Source organism: Tyto alba, unplaced genomic scaffold (assembly GCF_018691265.1).
Source record: "Tyto alba isolate M040663 unplaced genomic scaffold, T.alba_DEE_v4.0 Super-Scaffold_1000006, whole genome shotgun sequence".
Classification (NCBI taxonomy): domain Eukaryota; kingdom Metazoa; phylum Chordata; class Aves; order Strigiformes; family Tytonidae; genus Tyto; species Tyto alba.
Window position 1 is genome coordinate 6386147 of NW_024881272.1, and position 21883 is coordinate 6408029.

Below are 21883 nucleotides of genomic sequence, written 5' to 3' on the forward strand. Positions count from 1 at the left end.
CCTACAGCCTGTAGTGGACCCACACCAGGACAGGTGAGTGCACCCGAAGGAGGCCGGGACTCCGAGGGGAGAAGAGGCCCCTCCTGCTGTTGTAATTCAATGTTGGGAGGACTGCGATACATGAGGGGGTGACCCAGGGTGGGGCAGCATGGAAATGGCTGCATCCCATGGGGAGAACTCACATTGGAGAAAGTTCATGGAGGACTGTCTTCCATGAGAGGGGAGCCACATGGAACAGGGGAAGAGTGTGAGGAGTCCTCCCCCTGAGGGAGAAGGAGCAGCAGGACTGACTGCACCCCCCTATTCCCTGCTCCCTGTGCCACTGGGGGGGAGGAGGTAGAGATATTGGGAGCAAAACTGAGCCCAGGAAGGGCTGGGGGAGACATATTTTTAAGATGTGGTAACCCTTCTCACTGTCCTACGCTGTTAAGTATTGCTGTTGTTAGTGTTTGAATTAAACTGATGTTCTTTATTTTCTTCCCCTAACAAGTCTGTCTTTTGCCCATGACTGTAACGAGTGAGCCACCTCTCCCTGTCCTTATCTCAATTCCTGAGCCTTTTGCTTCATTTTCTCCTTCCCATTCATGAGGGGGAAGGGCTGAGCGAGCGGCTACGTGGTGCACAGTTGCCCTCTGGGCTCAAACCGCAACACTTGGACTCTTCATGGCTGTATAAGAGACATAAGACTTTGCTATAGATGCAGTTGCTTGCAAAAGGCTTTTTAATGTCAAAGGCTGGCTTATGCTAATAGTAATACCTCAGAACTTAAATGCTCCTGAGTTACACTCTCCTATGATGCTAACTTCTCCTTGGCAGTTCACTCACACTCTCCTCTGCTGACGAAGGCCAGTTAATTTTGGCTTCCAAAGCACACAATAAATGGAAAGAAGACAACTTAAAAACATGTTTGGTTTGGTTTTTATTTGGAGCATTAGCATCTCTGAGCTACACTTGGATGCTCCCATCCCTGCATGGCTCGTGCCGCAGGGAGCCCTCCAGTGCTCCCACAGTCCCCGGAGGAGCACACAGCACGCACCCCCCCTCTGCCCTCCCAAACCATCCCACAGGGTCACAGGGGACTGCTCAGACCTCCGAGACAGCACATGCTGCGACAGAGGTAGGATGTTTTCTATTAACCCCTCTAACACCAGATATATTCCCTCTTGTAAGTGAACTCAATCCTCAGGTGAGTTATTGATAAAAGTCAAGTATTATTTATGACAGCAACCCAAAAGCAGTTTTTGCAAACAGCAGCCCTTACTTGAATCCTCCCGTGCTTTTAAGACAGTGGGGTCTTACTGATATTAATTAGGCAATGGGAACAGCAGTCCTGTAAAGTTCTCAGAAAATGGCAAGCGACACAAACAGTACTGAACACCCTGGCAATAAATACATTAAAAACTTAACTTCTGCTTTCATTCTTGCTGTGAACTGTTCAGTTCTCTTCAATAAGCTGAATACCATGAAGATTTTCTCTTCGCATGTCTTGCTCTTCCTTTTCTGTTTCTAACACTGCAACTTTTAAAGCAACTATAAATGCCTCTTGAGCCATCCAACACAAGCAGCTTGTTTTAGTATGCTTTGCAAATCATTCAAAATTAGAATATAAAAATTAATTGAAAGCCACAACCAAAAAAACCATGTTGTCACAGTATTTTGCTCTTTACATTTTATTTTATAACGACGGTACTATGTTAGTAATGAAGACTGAGCATTGTGCGTCATTCACTTCAGTAACACAACAAAGGTGGTTCCAGTTGTAAAAATAAATAATAAATAAGAAAGCAGCTAAAATCTCCCTGTAAACACAGCCAGGACCCACCGAGGCTCAGAGGTAGAACCGGGATGGGGAAGGTGGAAGAGGACTCAGAATACTGTCCCCAAACTGGCCCTCGGTCCCTTGCTCTGCTCAAACATCCACAAAAAGCCCGAGTGATCCTGTGCTTCGGCTAGTGCTCGGGAGGGCAAAAGATGGTTCTCTCGGGAAGGAGTGAGTACCAGCGGGATAAGGACCTCAAGGTTTGCTCTTTAGAGATAGAGGCACATGTGGCAGCCCCAGGCTGTCCCAGTAGGAAACGATGCCGGTGGCACGTTCCCCGTGACCCAGCGCAGGACAGCCGTGGGTTCCCCGTCACCCACCCACACAGCTGCTGGCACTGTTGCTGTCAAAAGGGGTCCACAGCTTCCCCAGGGTGGCTGTGGGACTCAGAAATCCCTCCTCAGAGGGCTTTTCTGAAGACCTCACCCCACGGGTCTGAGCAGGTGAGGTGTCCTGCTGCCCCCTCCCCAAGACGCTGAATTCATGGCACACACCCACTGTTTTGTTCGGCTCCCTGGGTTTCTGGTAAAGCGCTGTGGCTGCAGACTGGTTTCACCAGCCAAGGGAACACCAAACCCAATATTAAACCAGTGAAAAGCCCCAGGTCTTCTCTCCCATGTGTAAAAAATAAGTTTTCAACAGGATCACTCACCAAAGTGCCTGTTTTACATCGCTATTCTCTGCCTAGGACACATCTGTGTGCCAAGATGCTGTCCACATCTTTAAGGGGAGAAAGTAAACAGCACAGACTGCAAAGCATCCTTTTACTGCCACCAAAGGTCCTCCGAGCTCACGGGAAATCTGCCGCCTTGGACCCCTCCCACAGTCCTTGCTGGACTGCAGCTCTCGCTACTTCTATTCATTCATGTTACAGATCTGCCTGGTCATCTCTCAAGTTATTATACAGAAAAGGTGAGAAGCATGCTAAGTGCTACAATATCTAAAATAATTCCATTTACAAGCACCTGGGAGCAAGGGAAGTATGTATACTTTCAGCAGTGCTCTTCTAATAAATATATATATATATGTATATAATAATGATAAAATAAATAACAATAGCAGTAATAAAATGTTATGCATGTGGCCTAAGATTATGTGCAATCTAAAGGTCATGTATCTTAAGCAAGGGATAAAAACATCACTGCTAGGGATATTCTCTACTAGAAGATGTAAAGCTTTGATGCAGAACATGCGTAGGAAACGGCAGAAGGATCTCAGGATCAGGAGAAGTTAGGCACAGGGTCCCTCCGTCTGAAAATGCCACATAGTCTTTGGGACTTTATTCTGGCCATTCCCTCATAGGAAAAGCCCTGTGGGCACGTCTAGGGTTGTCGCCCTGGGCAGGGCAGGAATTGGAGGCTCCTGATGCCGCAGGTCCAAGGCAGGGTCCTGAGAGCAGGTGGGAGCTCTCCAGTTACAGATGCTCAGGGGAATCTGATGTCTTTTTCCCAGGCTTGCAACTCAAATTTGATTTCTTTGTGTCCCTGTGATGGTGCAGGTCTCCAGCCTTGCTGCAAGGGGAGGCATCGGGTTCCCACCCGCTCCGCTCCTTCGGGGAGCGAGGACCTCTTTTCCCAGCAGCTTGTTGGGAAGCAGGAAGCACTTGGGGTCCTGGGGATCCTGCTAAAATGCCAAGACTTCAGCCAAAACCCCGTCGCATGGACCTCAGCCCTCACAAACCCTCTCTCAAGCTCTGCCTCGTCCCCCGGCTCGTCCCCCCGTGGCCAACTCGGGCTCAGGTCAGGTATGCGACCGCTTGCTGATGCTGCAGCTGGTGGCCTGTTTGGTCATGTCCTGGTAGGAGGCAGACTTCAGGAACCGGGGGTAGGAGTCCTTCTCCATCAAAGTGCGGGTTTTAGCCTGGGCTTCGTTGAAGCAAGCGGAGGTGGCACCTGAGAGGTTTTTGCGGGTGATCTCCCTGGTTTCGTGGTCGATATTCACCTGCAAGGAAGCAGCACCCAAACCCATTAACTTGGTGTTAACTGGCCTTCCATGGGGGAGGGGGGGAAAGGGACGGACAAAAATGGTTTTCTCCATCTTCAGATGAGGGTGAAGATGCTCTCAAGCTTTTACATCCCTTAATGTTGGTAGACCATACGATGTTAGAGATGAAAACTGCCATGAACAAGAGCACATCTTCCCACTGAGCTGAGAGCACTTTAATAAAATGCAGTGGGATATTTTATTCCTTTCCCACCCTATTTGATGCCACAGGACAGAGGCAGAAAATACTCTCACCTCTCTGGGTGCCTCACTTTGGACAAACTCCTCGAAGATCCTGTTGGCCTTGGAGGCCAGCTTGGTTTTCGACCGGGTCTTTTTGAAGTCCTCACACGCCAGCCAGAAGTCAAGGTTCTCCTCGCTGAACTCTGTCTTCAGGAAGGTGTGGAAGGCTGTCACCCCACCTGGGGAGGGCAGAGAAGAGCAGTTAATGGGGCAGAAGAGGGGAGGAAGAGGAGGACTGCTACCAGACATGGCGCTGCCCAGCAAACATCACCCTGGGAGCTCAGACCATGACATCTGCAGATTTCCTTTCCCTCCAGGCAAATTCCACCCTCTGAGACACTGCTAATTGGCCTCTAGACTCCAATAAAATCCTTTCCCACAGACAAGTAATCCTCTGGTTTTATTTATCTGACCTTTCTGTAATGAGGCTTCAGAGTATTTTCTTTACAGCTTCGGAAAAGAGCTAATTCTACCTAAGGAGAAATCCACTGACGTACCAGTACGCCTGCAGGAACCGAGCAGCGATGGCTTTATTTTTATTTCTCAGCTGAGATCTAAGGGGAACGAGATTCTGAGGAGTATGGGAGAGTAATTGCAACAAGGATTTCAGAGCCAGGCTGGAGGGATGTTTTAAGTTACAGAGCCAGAGATACTTGTTAGGCATCACAGCACGTGAGGAAGGCTGGAAAAAAAATATGCCTAGCCCCAAACTAGCACTATGGAAGGACTTTCTCTTGCTGTGGAATAGCTTTTAAGGTAGAAAATTACTTTTGTGTTAAAATTTGGCACTTTTACCATTGTACACCTGCTGTAAGCCCACTGTAAGGAAAGGATTACATGTGGGACTCAAAAAGAGGTCCCCTCTCTGGGTCCAGGGGTACCATCTGCACGGGGGAGAGGGGACAGCACCTTACTACCCTGCACATCACCACACATACGGCAAATATTGGAGGGGGAAATGGCTACGTGCAACTCAGTAAAGCAGCTGAATTCCTTCTCCCTGTGGAAGAGCCATCCCCGGAGGCACAGGACGGACAGATAGGGCAGCAACACAGTTTTCTGAGCAGCAAAGCCGGTGGGGCGGTGGCTGCGTTGCGAGGCAAAGGGGGACACACCACGAGCAGACACACTGCCTTCTCCTGAGTGTGGCAAAAGGGATGGTCAGGGCACAGCATGATGCTGTCCCTGAGGGACTGCTGCCCACGGGATGTCCACGCCAATGCTCCTGTCCCAAAGCAGCGGCAAGGCGTTGTGAGACAGCACTTGTGCCCCCCCAAAGACCCCCAGTCAGAAGAAAAGGTTACAACTTCACAAGCCAGGCAATGAGCCCTTGTGCATCAGCTCTGTCAGGGTAGGAAAGGGACCTCTTTCCAAATCCTAACTGATTTTGTTTGAGGAGGAAACAAGATTTCCTCATACACTGGCTGCAGGCGTACAGTCACCCCCTTGCTCACTGGAAACATGCTTGTCCTGCGTGTTGTCACCAAGAGAAGAAAACAAGATCCTACTCACTTTTACTCTTCAGCAGCTGGTCAAAGGACTCCCTCCATTCAAGTACGTCTCGTGAGGAGTCTCTGGAAAAAACAAAAGGACGTAAAGCTCACTGTCCCACCAACAGTACTTCTCCTGCCCCACAGCAAAGAATGGGAGCACTTCAGTCACGCAGCCCCATTAATGGGAGACGCTACAAGAAGGGAGGCAGTGGCACTTGGTAGGAAACCAAAGCGAGTATCCTCAGTATCCGTTACCTGTGGGCTCTCTTTCCTTTCTCCCTTTCTTTTGCTTTCTCCGATGTCTCACCAGACCTCAGATCCATAGTGCAGCTTTGGCCAGGTAGCTTCTCTAGAGGATACTCAGAAGATCCCTTTTCTGATGGTACAAGCCCAGGAGAGCCTCCTCTGCAAGAGGTTACCTTGCCTTCAGCAGCAATATTTAATATTTTGTTTTGAATGCTGCCTACGTGCCCAGGCATTGGGCTGAGACACCAGGAACTGCGGGAGCCCTCTGGGTTTCTTGCCTATTGCTAAGGCCCTGCTCTCTGGTGCCTAATGCCAGACCACCAGTTCCCCCATCCGATTTTATAACTGGAAGAGCTGGGAAGTGATCCGCCCTCCCTGCCTGCTGGGGTGGGACCGTGGGGAGGGTGATCTGCACTTTGTCCTCTCTGCTGCGCAGATGGGCAGGAGCATCCCCCAGGAGAGCCTGGTCCAGGGGGACCTGTCCTAGGCTGAACCTGGGACACGACACTGCTTGGCTTACCTCCGCCTGGAGCCCAGTTGCAGCTTGCTGGAGGTCCCGATCCTGTGTCCCAGCTCCGGTTTATGAAGCAGGATCCCTAAGCGGGTCTTCAGATCCTTGGCTCTGGAAGGAAGGAAGGGGAGAGGTGGGATTGCTGGACCACTGGGCTGCTGCCGCCACCCCCCCACCTCGCAGGGGCTGCACCCAATGGACCCGACACAGCTCAGAGGTGCAGCCCTCGCTCCTCAGCTTCAGCTGCTTCTTTGCCTTCTGATGGACGAAATTAATGCTCCTCCAATTGCTTTTTCTGCTCCCTGGCAACCACGCTTAGCAGTGCATTAAGCCCGGGGGACTGTTTCCTCCTGCTCGCTTCCCAGGTAGCGTCATGTGCATTTATAAAGCATGGTGAGCTTTTTCCTCGGGGGCAGGTAGCAGAGCAGCTGCTGAGTGCCCAGCTGGAGCCCCCACAGCCCCCCAGATATAACCTGGCCCCTTTTCCCATCCCCCTCTCCCAGCAGTGCTACACTGCTCCTGAAGCACTGCAAAAACACAGCGGTGGCTTTCTGTTCAGCAGAGTGGGATCATCACCCCGCTGTGAGGCTGCTGCAGCAAGGTGGATGCTCCCCTGGCTGTTTTGGTTTTTCTTTGTTTGTTTGCTTTTTTTTGGGGTGCCCCTGAGTCACCAGGAGCCTGCCACCACGCCACGGAGATGGCTGCGCTCCCCGGTGGCACCTACCCCATCACTTGGAGATCCAGCGAGCCCGGTGACAGCACGATGCTCCTTTGCCAGAGCCGGCTGTGCGAGTGCCTGGGATGCAGCTGCCTGTCACCGTGGCTCTGCGGCGGTGGCACAGAGGCACCTCCCTGCCAGGAGGTCTCTGTGGCAATAACGGCAAAAGCTGCTGCTAAATCGGCTCCTTTCCCCGGGGTCCCCCCGAGGCAGCCCGCGGTCCCGCTGCTATTTGTGTGCTGCAGCTCATTCAGGCATCCCAAGGTGCTCATACAAAAATAAGTGTTTAAATGTCAAGCCGGCAGCGTGGGGCTTTGTAGCCATGTTTGGCAGGAGGAGCAACATATCACTTAACATTTCAACTGTGTTAACAAAAATAGTCCTGCTGCTGTCAACTTGAAGCAAGTTCTGCAGAAACGGAGCCAGAGAAACAACCCTGGTGTGTTTGCATGCCCAGATACATGCAGGGCAGCCCTAGCCAGCCTCCTCTCCCTCTGTATGTTTTACCCCCATGCTCCCCTCCTGGGGAGCAGGACAGATGCAGCCAAAACAAATGACCCGGCCCATCCTTTGCTGCGTGTTTCCTTGTGGTCTGCACCCCAGTTTCTACTGAAACGTCACAACCGCAGCAGCAGCGGCTGGCCCAGCCTCTCCAAAGTTAGACGCATCTTTTCCAGCTAACCTTCTGCCATCCCAGAACTGCGGCGCGGCGAAGACCCTTACCTTTCCAGGCAAGTGATGGGGAGTGTGGCTAACCCCCGGCACATGCTGAGAGCTGGGCACCCAGGCACCCAGCAACTCATGGGTTCCTTGGTAGCAGCGTGCAACAGGCGGCTGCGGCACCACCTGCGCCCGCAGTCGTGTGCTGTCGGCTGGAAAAGCGGTGAGGAGCCGTGCTTTATATCGGGTGGGAGGCGGGAGAGCTGGGAGGGGGACCCAGCATCGCTCCAGCCAACCAAAAACTGCTCTGGCAGCGCCCGGCGAAGATAACGGCTTAGGTAGGTTTCTTTTGTGCTGTTAAGGGAGGGGGGAGTGGGAGGCCGAGGTTTGTCCTTGAGCATCACAGTCATAACTGCTTACTCGATAACAGGAAAAAACAGGCTCATTTCCACCGACGTGCTGAGTAACCGCCGGCGGGTGGGTACGCAGATGGGGAGAGCAAGAGGGACAGGACAGACGCCGTAACACACGGCAATTCGTCAGTTCCGTCCTGCTGCCTGAGGACTTTCCAATCCTCCCGGCGCTGCAAGGGCTGGCGTGGTGGCATCACAGCAGCATGCTTTTCCCCAGGTGGTTTAAGCGGGGGATGCCAGTCCCCAGCAGAGGCAGGCTGTTTTGCAGCATCCCAGGGGCGGATGAAAAGCCCTGGGGGAGGGTCTGTGCTCCCGAGGACAATGCAGTACACCCACCCCCCCCTCCCCGCCTTGCACTGCTGTTAGAACAGAAGGGTGTAATGCTTCCACATCCCCCTAAATTACACTGCCTGGCCACAGCTAGGATAAATAAGGACTGATGTCTGACCCCACGTGCTGGCAGAAGTGGCACTTCTTCATCCCAAATTCTCTGCTGGGTCTATGGTGGGAGAAGAGAAGAGAAGAGAAGGGGATGCGCATCAAAGAAAGCCTGAGCAAAGCATGGGAGAGCACCTGATAAAGGTGGAGCCTAATGAGAACTGAAGATGAAAAAAAGAAGAGACTGAACGCAGGGGAGAGGTTGGAAACTGGAGGGGAAGGACTGAACCAGCAAAGGAGATGGATGAGGAGAAAGAGTTAAACCAGTGCCAGACACTGTGTACCCAGTGAACCCCAAGGTCTGGTGCAACAAGCAGAGAGGTCCCCGACAGCCAGCAGGTCCCCAACGCCAAGATCAGGCTCACAGTGTCCCAGAGAGCTGCCCTCCCTGCAGTTCCCCAGTCAGAGGCTCCGGGAGGGAGCTCACCACTGTGGGGGGAACGACCCTAAACACCCCTGCCCACGGCCATCCCAGGGCAAAGGCAAGAGCTGCCGCCTCCACTCCTCATCCTCTTCCTTCCTCCCCTCTTGATCTCTGCTATTACCAGCTCCGCAGCCAGCACAGACATTTTTCCAGAGCTCAGGTTGTCTCCTACCCTTGCTGCCTGCATTAATCATGCGTGGGACGTTGCCGGAGCACCTTGCCTGTGGGAGATGAGCTGTGGCAAGGGAGGTGGTAACACGCAGCCATCTCGGACCCAGGCTGGGCAGAAAGGTTCTTCTCGAGCTGCCTTTGGGGAGCAGAAGCACAAAGATATCAGGATGGGAGACTTTGGGAGGAGACTAAGCACCTCAGCTCCCTTGAGCTGTACTGGGGACTCCTGTCTTTCTCCCACCACTTAGAAAAAGCCACTGAATTGTCTTGCCCCTGGCTAGCCAGAAATGATGCATCAGGACTAATGACCAAACACACATTTTTAGCTCCTGTCCCGGCTTTAATGACAAGAGCAGACTCTTTCCCGACAGCTCTGTTTTTTTTCACTTGGATAAACACATTTAAGGCTTCTTGGTTAGCAGATATTCAGCTACAGATAAACATTTGAAGCTACAGAGAGCTCTCGTTTATGTCTTCCCTGTGCCTTAAAACCATGATTAGAGCTGTGATCCTTGCTGTAGATTTAAGGAAAGAAGGGGAAGAGTAAGGGTGAGAGGACTGTAAGATTGCCTTTGCACTGTGCAGATGCTAAGAAGGTCTGTGCATGCCCACAGCGTGGACGTCGTTTGAACTAACAGAGATTTTGGAAGTGCTTGGCCCCGTCAACCTGTTGCTCCACCCCAGCTCACTGCTATGCTGGGAGCACTGGTGTCGCAGTGGTACCTGGTACCCACAGGAGAGGTTCACACCTGGGTACTTCGGCACTGGCCATGCACACATATCCTTTTACACTCGCCCCCCAGCTGTAGTGGCTGGCCAACAACAACAGCTATGAGTTTGGGCTGGCAACGGTGCTTCTCCTCCATCTCCTCCCCAGTTTTCTGCACAGATGCAGTACTCAGTGATGCCCTGGTGTTGTTTTGTCTCATCATTTTGGGGCATGCTGGGTGTTAAGCATAACTTCGCCTATATCCTTTTCCCCTGTTAAAACTGTGCTCCCACGCTGCAGCCCATTCTCCCACCTACAGATTTACAAAGTCACAGGATGCTCTGGGGACTCTCCCCGGTGTTTGAGGCACCCCTGGAGCAGGTTATGCCACGAGGAAAACCTCCAGGAGGCTAGGCACGTGTCACAGACACGCAGGACAGGTGACTTCTGGCAGCAATTCTGTGGTCCCAGAGACAACCGCTTTGCTGGGTGCCACATGCTGCTTGAAGCAGCTGGGGAAATGCAACGGTTTGGCAAAAATACAGCTGGGACTGCAGCGACAGCCACGGCCCGTGGGAGAGGAGCATGAGTGACGTGAGCCAGAGTGGAGACACTCTGCCCATCTCCGCCCTTGTACGACAACCTGCTGAAACCTCCACTTTGCTTCAGGCTCTGTCCCCCCACTGCTTTTTCCCCCTAGAAATAAGATGCGTTGGTCAAGCGCGTGTGTGGTTTTATCTTGTTTTATCTTGAAGCGGTGCACGGCTCGGGGCACGGCGTGGTCCCAGTACCACGCGCGTGGGTCTGAGCCCGGGCACAGGAATGGGATGGGGCCGTTCTGGTGACGTCCTGCCCACCAAGGCCGGGACAGACCCACCACCTACTCCGCTGCAGCCACCAGCCCCTGCAAACCCCACTCCCCCCGGCAGCTCTGCTCCCTTGGGACAGCTCTATTAACCCTCCCCTTTGATGGTGTGGGAGATGCTGTTCAGGGATCGGCAGCTCACCACTGTGGGATGCGCAGGTGCAATATTTTATAACGCAGAGCTCTTCAGTAGGGTTATGCAATAGCCTCCGAGCCCAACGACGTATGTGTACTCAGATGTTTTTATGCCGCTCTATATCTAATTTAATTACGTGCTTCCTGTCTTATTTAGCTTAGCAGCCTCCCGCGGCTCCAGCTCGGTTGCCTGTATTATCAGTCCTTGTTTTGGAACACAAAGAAAAAAAACTCACTTGTGTCGCAACACCGAGGGCCGGTCTCCCTTCCTGTAACAGTGCCGCAGCCTTGCCGGCATGAAACCCACCTCCCATCCATGGGGACTGGCCCTCTCGGGGTTTAATTTCTCCCAAGCAGGGTGCACTGGGGGGGACCCTGCGTGCTTGGGTTGGAAGGTGGTTGGACCATGGAGGCACCTGTGGTGGGAGAGCTGCAGCTGCCCTGTGCCAGTGCAGCACCAGCGCTTGTAGGGGTACCAGCTTCCCCATCAGGAGCAGAACACAAAACCTCTCAGCCCCAAGTGCTGCTGCTGCTGTTTCTGGGTTAGTATTTGTGGAAATGCCAGCAACCTTGAAAAATAGGGAAATAAACTTTTCAGCCCCAAAACTATACAAATGAGGTGGGAAAGAAGGAAGGAATGGTGACAGGGTGAAAAGCGCCCTTGCACACATGCCCCAAAGCACAGACAAGCTCCAGTAAATGTTTCTGGTAGCAGGTATATGTGTATGTTTGGTTGGAATAAGAAGGGGAAGATACAGAAATGGATGGGAAGGGAAGTCAGGGAGAAGAAGAGGAAGAGCCAGGGTGAGGCACACTGCTGGGGTCTCGCTGCATTGCAAAAGATGCGAGCCAGGCAGGCACACTGAGACGAACCCTGACACCTGATTTCTCCTAAACCGATGGGGAACAACAGAGGTGGCAACTGGGAAGGGTAAACCCTGAAGACAGAAAAACACAGTCCCTGCATCACTTCAGCCAGAAGCCCGACAAGCCCCCAGGAGCTGTCTGCATGAAATCAGGAAGATGTTGAACGCAAAGGGGTAGAAGGGAGAGACTTACAGGCACTGCGCGCGTCGCACAGCCCCTTCCTCCACCAGCGAGCTGTTGTTAAGCTCTGGTTGTGTTTAAGGAGAGATGTAGGCAAAGGAGATGGGGAAAGGGGTGCCTGTGACGGGAGGTTGCTGCTCTGTGGACAGGAGCGTGGCATCGCTTGGAAGCTGGCGGTGGTGCCCGGGGAGGAGTGGGGAAGCCCCCAGGGAGCCACATTGCAGGTGGGTCTTGGCCACGGGCAGAGCTTAGGAGACACGGGGCGGTGAGGGGCTGCTGTGGGACGCCGTGTCCGCAGGTGAGCCTTGCTCCATCCGTGCCTCCCAGCCCTGGGTGACCCCCACCCCAGCGCAGGACGGGCAGCTGCCCCCCGCCCCGTGCCGGCAGCGGTGCTGGTTCCTCGGTGGCTCCCGCGTGACAACCGGCCCTCAGACGAACCCACGGGGCGTTTAATTGATTCCCAACAAAAGCGCACTCTGCGTTCACATGGAGCATGAGAGGAAATAGCTGCTCTGGAAATTTGTAGCAGTGCGGAAAGAGATTATTGAAATAAAAAAAAGAAATTAGAATTACAAATGAGCTTTTCAAGGGGCAGCTGTTATCCACTCTGCTCACGTGCTCGCTTTGCACAGTGCCGGAGCACATCTGCGTAGGGAGAGGTATCTGACAGCAGGTATTTTTAATCTTCTTTCTGTTCCTGGCACCTGCTCTTTAAAGCCACTGAACAGCAAAAAAACCCCAACAAAAATGATGGCTAAATATAACCTAACTAAGAGGAGAGACAGAGCAGCACTAATGGCAGATCCTTCCTTGGATGCATGCAAATTGTTTTGGCTCAGAGACAGGCTTAGAGGGAAGAAGCAGCAGATGAAAAGGAAAAACAATAAAAGAAGGGAATTAGGACAAAAAAAAAAGGGGGGGGGGGGGGGGGGGGGATAGAAGGGAGGCAGAGGAACTGATAAATTCCACTGCACCACTTTCCAGAGAAAAACAAGCTCATTTAATTTTTGTTGTTAGATGCACCCTGGTGCAGACCGTGCAGCTAACACTCACCTTTCGGCAGGGAGGGTGGGCTGTGCACCAGGCAAGGAGTGTCCTCAGTGTGCCCAGGGCCGGGCAGGATCCAGGTTTGCTCTCCTTGGCTTGCCAGCCCGGCTCAAGAGATGCCCTGCTTGGCCTCAGCCCTTTCTCCAGGTGGGCATCAGCCTCCGTAGAGTTGCTGCAGCCCCGCTGTGCAGCAGATCTCCCACGGTGCAATTTTCTGCTAACCCACAAACAAGCTCCCTCAGCTGCCCTCACTCTGGTCTCTGTCCCTTGCTAACACCTCCTCTTCCCCCTTTGGCACCCGTAATTGCCCTCAGCTGCTGCCTGATGCTTCCCCAGCAAGCCCAGGCTCCTCCAGACTCCCTAAACTGGCCCCTGGGACTCACTGAGTCTCTTTGACTTCTCCAGCTCATGCATGCCCTTGTCCCCAGATGTGCTATCCCTGCTTGCTGAACTTGCCCTTGCCTTTCCCATTCCTTACTTTTTCGCTCCCATCCCTACCGCCAGCCCTTGCCCCAGGCTTTGCCAATGACTCACCAACCTATTCCTGCTCACCTCTCCCCAGTTTATCCCCCAAGGATGGCTCAAGATGAGACCTTGATTCAAGCTGCGACCTTGATTCAAGCTGCCTACTGGAGCCTGGGGGCTGCCTTTTACAGCCTGGAGAAAGCATTTGTTTGTGCTTCATGGCCTGATCACGCTTGATCCATCCACACTGCTCCCTTTTCGGGGAGATCTTGCTTGTGCATCCCCCACTGCTGGTCCTGGTATGGGGAGCAGGCTCGGCCCTTGTTTTCATGCTTGTCAATAAGGCAGCGTGATGGAAAAGCTGCCAGAAGGGCAGGTGGGATCTGTGTCACCCGCAGCACTGGGTGCATAGCAAAGGCTGATGCCCCAGCTCTGCCACTTTTGCTACTCCTGGCTGCGTGTCAGTGGGTTTAATGGGCTGATAAAGAGTGTTTGCTCCGGAGCTATGAAGGTGGTCTGGTAGGAGAGAGCCAACTGGTTGCCTCAGCAGCCTCGTGTCCCCCCACCACTCTCCTGGCAGGGAAAGTGCTTGGTTCTCGGGTTTCCCAAACAAGCAGGTACCCAGTGCTGCTGCCCTGGCTGCACCACAGTGAGCCCATCCCCGCCAGGAAGGTCCTGCGGATTTACGTGTGTTTCTGCAAGGTACCTGCTTCAGGGGAGCAGGGAATTTCTCTGTGTTGGAGGGATGCTCGTGCCAACCATCACCGCTCTCTGTGCTGCCTGCCTCCCCAGGCTGAAGCCAGCAGACATCATCAGCCCCTCACTGCCGGGAAGTTTTGCTGCAGCCTTCTCCAAGAACGGCTACTGCCAACACTGCTTGTGCTCAGGTCCTCGGTTTTGGGGTCTGGGGTGGGCAATCCATCGCAGGCAGCAGTGGGGTGTACCCAGAAAAGGACAGCAATGCACAGGTGGAAGGCTCTTCAGATTTACCTTCCTTGTAGTCTCCTAGATCCTACTGACAATATTTCTGACTCATCTCCCCAAACTGCACCTCCAGGGAGACTGGTTCTAAATTGTTTCAACAGAGGAGACCGACTGCATAGAGTTAGTGTGTCCCTTCTTTGCTGCCCCATCCAGCATGTCTGCACCAGTGAAACCAGCACACAGAAGGATGAGGGCAGGGTCTGAGAAGGCACTGGCTTCTCCCATCCTCATCCTCATCCTCCTCCACAATTTTTCTAGGAGACGCCCTTCCAGCTCTGGGCTCGCAGTTCCCTCTTTCCTCTCCATCCAGGAGAACATGCTCGACTCGCACCTTTTCAGACACTCAGGCAGAGAACAAGTAGTCTCAGGCTGTTTATTACGTCCTCATGGTCTCTATACAGTACAGGTGAGTAACACTTTACAATGCGGTGACACGACTCAGGGGGGATATCATTGCTGGTTGGACATCTGGTACGGCTGAGGAGATCCTCCAGCCTCGTCGGGGAAGATGAGGCTAGCAAACAAGCAGCTAATGCTGAGGGAAGGTCAAACGAACCCGAGCCCATGCCCTCCCCTGCACGGGAAGGAATCAGACTGAACAGCCCGCGTGTCCTGGCCCAAACATCTCCTCCTGTTATCTACCAACACCAGCAGCACCCAGGCACTGTGAAGGAAGTTACAGCATCAGGACCTAATTAAAATAAAAATATGGCATAGGGAAGGTCTTAAAAGAGCTGGTCTTTCTACCCAGGAACCTGGTGTCTCACTTCTGAGTTCACCCGGTCCGGTAATGCACCCCTAAATCTCTTCTGAGCCACCCACAAACACGTTTCCCAAGGAACAATACATTTTTATGGTTTAAGACAGACTTATTCAGTGCTTGGGTTTGGAGCTAGGTCCTGAAGGCCCCTTCCTGCCAGTGGGACACTGCCATCCCACTGAAGATGGAGGTGCCAGAGAGCTTAAAGAAAACTCTGAACTCTGTGTGTCTGATTTGGGTTGCTTGTAGAGGAGGGGGGAGAGAGGTTATAGGAGGATGAGATACTTTGACCGTGGTTTTTAAGGAAAGGGGATCTATTCCAGGGAGAATTTGTACCCTGTTCTCTTCATTACCAGTAGTCCCGCAGAGGACTGCATAAGTAAACACAACACAAGATGTCTCCTTCCCCTCATTGCTTTTTAGCTGATGACTGCAGGCACTGATAGAGTGACGTGAAGACATTTCTCCTAAGATAACGCTGTTATCTACACTTTAAATGCAAAGCTGGGCAGCTCCTCATCCCTCATGTTTTAGGTCTAGCCTGGGGCACACAGCACATGATGCAAACTGGGAGTTGTGGGGCTACTGGAGACAAGAGATTCACACCACAGTGGGTCCCCATACCTCCCTGGTACACCAGGTGCCTCCAGAAACAGGCACTGCCTTTTCTTCTGTGCCTTTTTTTCCAGAAACGGTGGATTTTTTCAGCAAGAAGCTCATCCCCTTTTGCAAACTCCCTCCCATGCCCTCAGTTCCCTGAACTCCAGTTGAGTTTACTGCAGTCTCAAATTAAAGATACATCCCTCCAGTAAAACCAAGAGGAGGGACAGAGCAGGACGACTGACTTCACTAAGCAAATACAACACACACACACCTTTATTTACACTCTTTTTTTTTTATATCGGAAAGCCAAGAGGAAGCACAGCTGTGACCCTGCCGAAGCAGCCGCTGCCGCCGCGCAGCACGGCTGCCCTCTCCGCTAGCCAGCCCCTGCCACAAGCACAGCACGTGGAGCATGGATGGAAGAAAAAGACACGATACGGGGGACAAAACGAGCCTCTGCAAAGCCCAAGGGGTGCATGGCAGAGAAAAGCATTCTGGTCTAGCAGCAAAATGAACTTTAATTCCAGTTCTGTGACATAACACTTTGATGCTGGAGAAAACACAGTACCAAGGAAGAAGACAACTGCAGCAGCCCCAGGAATGAAAGATAACGCAGAAATTATGTGAAGTGTTTTCTTATATAATGAGCAAGGAATAGCTACTAGGAACTTTATAGTGATAGTGGGAGGAGGTATGAAGGAGAGAGATGGCAAGACCAGAGATAAGTGTCTGGGGAAATAAAAGGCAAAGAAGAGAGGAGGGATAGAGGGTATGTGAACAGGAGGGCATGGGAGGAGGTTGTGTGAAAGCCAGGCTCAGATATATGGGGACAAATAGTGCTGGTGGAGAGGAAGGTTGGCATGGACAGGAGTGCTTCGGGGAGGAAACTGTAAGGAGAAGGAGGAGGGAAGACCACAAGGACAGGACTGAGGAGGAGAGATGGGTTTGGAGGGAGAAGCAAGAGGCCCCCAGGGAGGGGAGAGCTTGCACTGACGGGTGAGAGGCACTCCAGGACTGGCATGAGGTATGCTTTGCTATTGCTCTGAATGCTGTAAACATTTTGGTTTTGTGTCTATCAGTGAACATTCAGTTCAGTTTGATACATGTGCTCTTATGGGTAACTGGAAGCCTAGCAGAGTTTTACATCTCTTATTACTAGTCAAACTTACACACGAGGCAAACACAACACTGGCTAAAATCTCATTTTATGTCATTTATGCCTAATTCTCCTATTTTAACATGCACATCTATGTCTCAGAAAAGCTCCTCTAGTAGGAGACACTAAATAGCATATACATGCACTCTCATCCACCCACACCAGCAGACACACACACCTATTTCCCTCCCCTGCTTAGACTTGTGGGACTTTGCCCTTCACACCTTACCCATGCGGAGGGCAGGGACCCATCGGTACATTAAGCAAGTCCAGTAAAAGTGATGGGAATTATCCCAAACCTGGCTGACAGGCCAAAGCAGGAAAAAGAAACCCAAAGCAGATTAGGGTTCTGCATCTGCTTCTGGAGTTAACAACACCAGAAGCTTATAGAAAAGGGAAAGACAATTTATAAACTCTTCTTCCCTTTTGCTGTCAAAGGACTCGGGAGCTGACTGCTACGTGCCAGTAAACACACAGAATAAAAAGAGCTGAGTGAAACAATTTTTTTTTTTTTTCCTTTCTTCATGTGATGGTACACTCTGACATTACTTGAAGCAGGAGGAAAATTTTGGAGGTGTGTCCTTGTGGAGAGGGGAAACTGTGTTTATGTTATTAATTATGAATATCCCTTTCACACTAGTAAGAGATGAATCAAAGATAGGGTATTTGTCCTTGATGGGGATTAGTCATCACTCAGTGCTTTCCGAAGCTTTGGCTCAGTCATTATTTCCTTAATCAGCCCCTGGTTTAAGGGGAAGAGCTATAAGCTGCCTATTTTAATTCACTTCAGACTGACATTTGGCATAAAAGAAGCAGCTGGTGCCAATTTCTTGGTTTTTTTAAAAAAAAAGAAAATTTACTTTAAATAACTAGTCTGCTTTCCTTCAAGAGAGACAAACTGTAAGAGCAGAAACAAAAATAACTGTGATAGACTCACATGCCTCAGACAATACTTTTGCTCCACTCTGTGCTCTAGGATGTTTCCAATGGAGGATATTATCTGGCACCAGTTTAATGGGCAAAACACTTCTACATCTGCCGGAACAAATACAGTTCTTGTCACCAATGCAGCAATGGCATCTCTGAATGCGCCCGCTCAAAGCAATTCCCCAAGTTGATGGAGGAGAGAGGGGAGCTTGGTTTTTACAGGGTGTTGGCTACTTTGAAGTTTTTCCATGGGTTCTGACATGAACTGAAAGGATAACAGCACGGACGCTGGAGGGGCGTGCAGAGAGATGTTACCTCCTGGCCTTTCTGGAGTCTCACTCTCAACAGGACCAGGCTTTGTAGCCACCAGGGAAGCCTGGGAATTGTCCTCACTTCCGAGTTTCTGCTCCTCATTCCTCAACCCAAACACCTTGCTTCTGCTGATTCCTCATCGCCCGGTTGTCTCTGCGACCCTCACCGCCGTGGAGGGGCTGCTGGGCATTTTGCTGAGGAGCCTTGGCTGGGATGCTTCAGCTGGCACTAGAGGTCAGCACCATCCAAGCCCACTCAGAATTGTAGCCGTGGTTTTCAGGGCAACACCACAAGGCAGTTAACACGGTGTTCTGCCTTCTCTTTAAAAGCAATGACTGCATAAGTCCGCTGCTGCTGCCTCTCACATCCAGGGCAGCAGTCGGTATGCTTTTTGCTTCTGCAGCCAAGAGGAAGGCAGGGCCAGACAAGGTGGCCCCACTCCATCCCTTGCAGCACAGCTTGTTTGACGCCACAGCACTGGGAAGCTGAGCTGCTGCTTTGCAGCAGTTGGACCGCCAGTCACTGGGCCATATTGCAGTCGCAGTGACACTGGGTACAACCGGCACCGCAGGCCATCTCAAGGGGAACTATTTCAGCCAAAGCAACCTGCGTCCCCGAGAGATGCCAGTCCATCCTGTGTTATGCAGGGGTGGTAGACACAGTGGTTCTTGGAAAGGAGACTTCTTCCAGCCCCTCCTCACAGTCAGTGGCTTTGCATCCTCCCTTACAGATCACGCACTGAGAGCGTTTCGCCGCAATGTGGGGCGACTTCCCCTCCTCCTCCCCTTTCACCTACAGCGAGACGGGGCTGTAAAAGTGATGTGACTCTGTTCCTCTTCCTATAGCCCAGATACCTCCAGGGACAGCCACTGGATGCAGGACTCCATATCCTTTGCTTCTGTTTTTGACTCCTTCCAGAGCATTGCACAATTTTGCATGTGCACCCTATTTAGACTTTAGTGTCTTAGAGACCACAGGAATACACCTCCAAAATAAAACAAACATGCTTACCATCCCTACCTTCATCCTGACCCTATTTGTCCCAATGCCCTGCACAGCATCCTTCCAAAGAGCCTCGAAACATGCTTCCTACCTAATGCATGCACCATAACTTTTAATATCTTTTTGTATCTCGTTCCAAACACCTTATGCTCAGCTTTAGAATTCAGTGTACCTAGTTTACACCACGTTGTACTAAACCTTCATCACCAGCTTTCTGACATATCAAACCCACCCACCGCCCTCAACTAGAGCAGAGGTGTGCAGCCTCTGATCTATAGGTGACTGGGAGAAGAAAAAGATCCATGAGGTTACTTTCTAGGCTTTCATAAAATTAGGAAAATAGACCTCTGGTCTGTAGGCTCAAATCCACAGACAGGCTGTCTGCTCCTCCACAAGAAAATATTGCAAGAATCTGACAGCCGATAAGCTGGAACGGCAAAGCTGTAGAAATGGAGCCTTCAGATGGCAAATATTATTGCATAGCACAGAGGAGGTGCTACACAACTGGCATCTGCACAGAGTCTTCTGCAGCTGGCTGTCCAGGCTACGGGAATAGGGCCAAAGTACACTTCATACACCACTTCATACCCAGACACTCGTCCTGCTCACTGCATGCTTCCCTGCGTCCTGATTTTCAGCAAGCACCATTCAGCAGGGTCTGTGTCTTTAGTAGTTCTTTACATGACATTGGACACACAGTGGACAATAGGTAGGTAACAACAACAGTCAATAATCAGTAAATAACAAAAATATAATTGTGATTTTTCATGTTACCTCTCCCTGCCATGCACTGGGTCAGGTACTACATGAAAAATGCTATCTGCCATAGCAGACAGGTCTTGTGCTCTTCTTACATCTCAGCATGGGGCAGATGGGACATTCCTTCTCTCCGCTCTTTCCTGACAGCTGGCAGGTCATTCCCAAAAGCCGCCAAGCCTGTTGATGTCTCTGGTGGCCAGGAGCCTCTTTGTGTTAGGTTTTGGTACGGTGCCTAGCACAATGAAGCCTGAATGATGACTGGAGTCCTGAGGCTGAACTACAGTACAAATAAGTAATATTAATGAAAAACAATCATTTGCACTGAAAGACTTGTCTGGTGAGGTATGTCTAGCGAGAGCTTTTGGGATTACCTTCCTCATGAGAAAAAGCCAGCTCCTTGACAGTCATATGAAAAATAACTCCTAGTCTCCACCCCTGGAAGATGCGGGGCTGTGACAGGGTAGCAGCTGGTGTCATAAGGTGTGCAACCAAAACGGAAAGATGGGCTGAGTTCACTGATGGTTTCCGCTCCGGGAAGCAGCATGAATCATTTGCCTTCACATTCTCTCTCCCTCCCCTCTCCCCCTCCTTCCAGTCTCTGGATCCAGACCCCAGCAGCCAGTGTGGGAAACAATGCTTTGGGCTGGACTTGGCTTCACAAGTTTCAGAAGTGCAATTAGGGCCCTTCCAAACACGGGGAAGATGTGAGAGCCAGGGAGATGCCTGAAAGGACGGAAAGGTGCAGTGGTGTTATTTACACACAAACCAGTGTAGTAATTTTAAAGGAAACCTCCCTTCCCAAAAGATGACCTCATGACTAGAGAGGACTATGGGTTTGTGCTAGAGAGAGGCAACAACTGCAAGGTGCTACTGCTAACCAAAAAAAAAAAAAAAAGCACAGAAACTCAGAGAGTCCTAATACCACGTTTGGATCACGCTCTGGAAGCCTCCTCTTCCCCTTAGCCCTCTTTTCTCATTCCCACTGCTTTTAACACTAAGAAAGTTTCACATTTAGACATGGGGTTTGGCTGTTGTGGGAAGCACATGGTTTCTGAGGGCCCCATCGCTGCTCTAGCTGAGCCTTCTCTGGGTTTGAGACAGCAGGTCTGTGTAAATTTTGGATCTCAGGAACCTGGGGTAAGAGTCTTTCTCCATCAGGCTGTGCACCTTCCCCTGAGCTTGGTCAAAGCAAGAGAGGGAGGGCTCCTGCATATTTCTTCTTGTCAGCTCCCGTGTCTGGAAGTCTATGTTCACCTGGGAAAAGTAGCAGAAGAGAGTTTGGTACTGAGTGATCGGTTTGCCTGCTTCAGATGGCACGTTTCGTCTCAGCCATGGCTGTAAAAGCTGCCACAGAACGAAGGTCCTGCCTTCATCCATGCCTAAACAGCCCCCCAGACTTTGTGGGGTTTAGCGACCCAGCGTTATGAATCCTGCCCCAAATTTAGAAAACTAGATTTATAGTGAACTAGAAAATTTCTGAAATCAAATTAGTTCTATTCCAGCTCTTAAGCATGGGTTTATGTAGCACATCCTCTAAAAATGCTGAATCAGCCTAACTTCTCTCCTGTCAACCAAGATTTCTCTAGTCCCTTTATTCTTCACCACATGTCCAATGTAAGGGTGAATGAACTTTTAGCTGGGTTTAAACTATTAGTACATTCTTATTAAATGTTTTGCAACTCTTGTTATAAAATAAATTGTTTGATTTTTTCCCATAACAGCTTCACGTTACAATATCTCAAGCAGGGACTTGAAAAAATAAATCACCCTCATGTCATGACTGCCATTTTTTTGCAAAGCCAACAATGTGAGTTTTCCTGTTTTCTTTCCCTAGCAAAGCAGACAGCATTTGTTAGGGTTACTGTTTAAAACCTGTCTGAAAAGATGTTATTTGTTGTTATTAACCCAGCATCCAAACTTAAATGAGTCTAGAAGGCAAAGTCATCTGCCTTAACTCAGATGACAGCAATATAAATTAGCTCTCTGTGTCACT

At 51.0% G+C, this 21883-nt stretch overlaps 2 protein-coding genes across 16 annotated transcripts in view; both read right to left on the reverse strand.

The window, feature by feature from the left end:
• Positions 1-906: 906 nt before the first annotated feature.
• On the reverse strand, positions 907-8649 carry RGS16 (regulator of G protein signaling 16). Of its 2 annotated transcripts, none has more exons than XM_042786117.1 (5): positions 7737-8649; positions 6305-6406; positions 5558-5619; positions 4058-4224; positions 907-3760 (listed from the first exon to the last, which is right to left on the reverse strand). In XM_042786117.1, the coding sequence occupies exons 1-5, from the start codon at positions 8081-8083 to the stop codon at positions 3560-3562; spliced, it is 879 nt and encodes a 292-aa protein (XP_042642051.1). In that variant the 5' UTR covers positions 8084-8649; the 3' UTR covers positions 907-3559. The 2 variants fall into 2 exon arrangements, with proteins under 2 accessions (XP_042642051.1, XP_042642055.1); XM_042786121.1 differs by lacking the exon at positions 7737-8649 and adding an exon at positions 7020-7283.
• A 6081-nt stretch (positions 8650-14730) lies between these two features.
• The window catches only part of RGS8 (regulator of G protein signaling 8), a 40417-nt gene continuing 33264 nt past the window's right edge, over positions 14731-21883 (reverse strand). For all 14 annotated transcript variants that reach the window (XM_042807286.1, XM_032998634.2, XM_042807306.1 and 11 more), the window contains one exon: positions 14731-21144. In XM_042807286.1, coding sequence (XP_042663220.1) covers positions 20962-21144 — 183 coding nt within the window. In that variant the 3' untranslated portion in view covers positions 14731-20961. The remainder of the gene's footprint in view (positions 21145-21883) is intronic.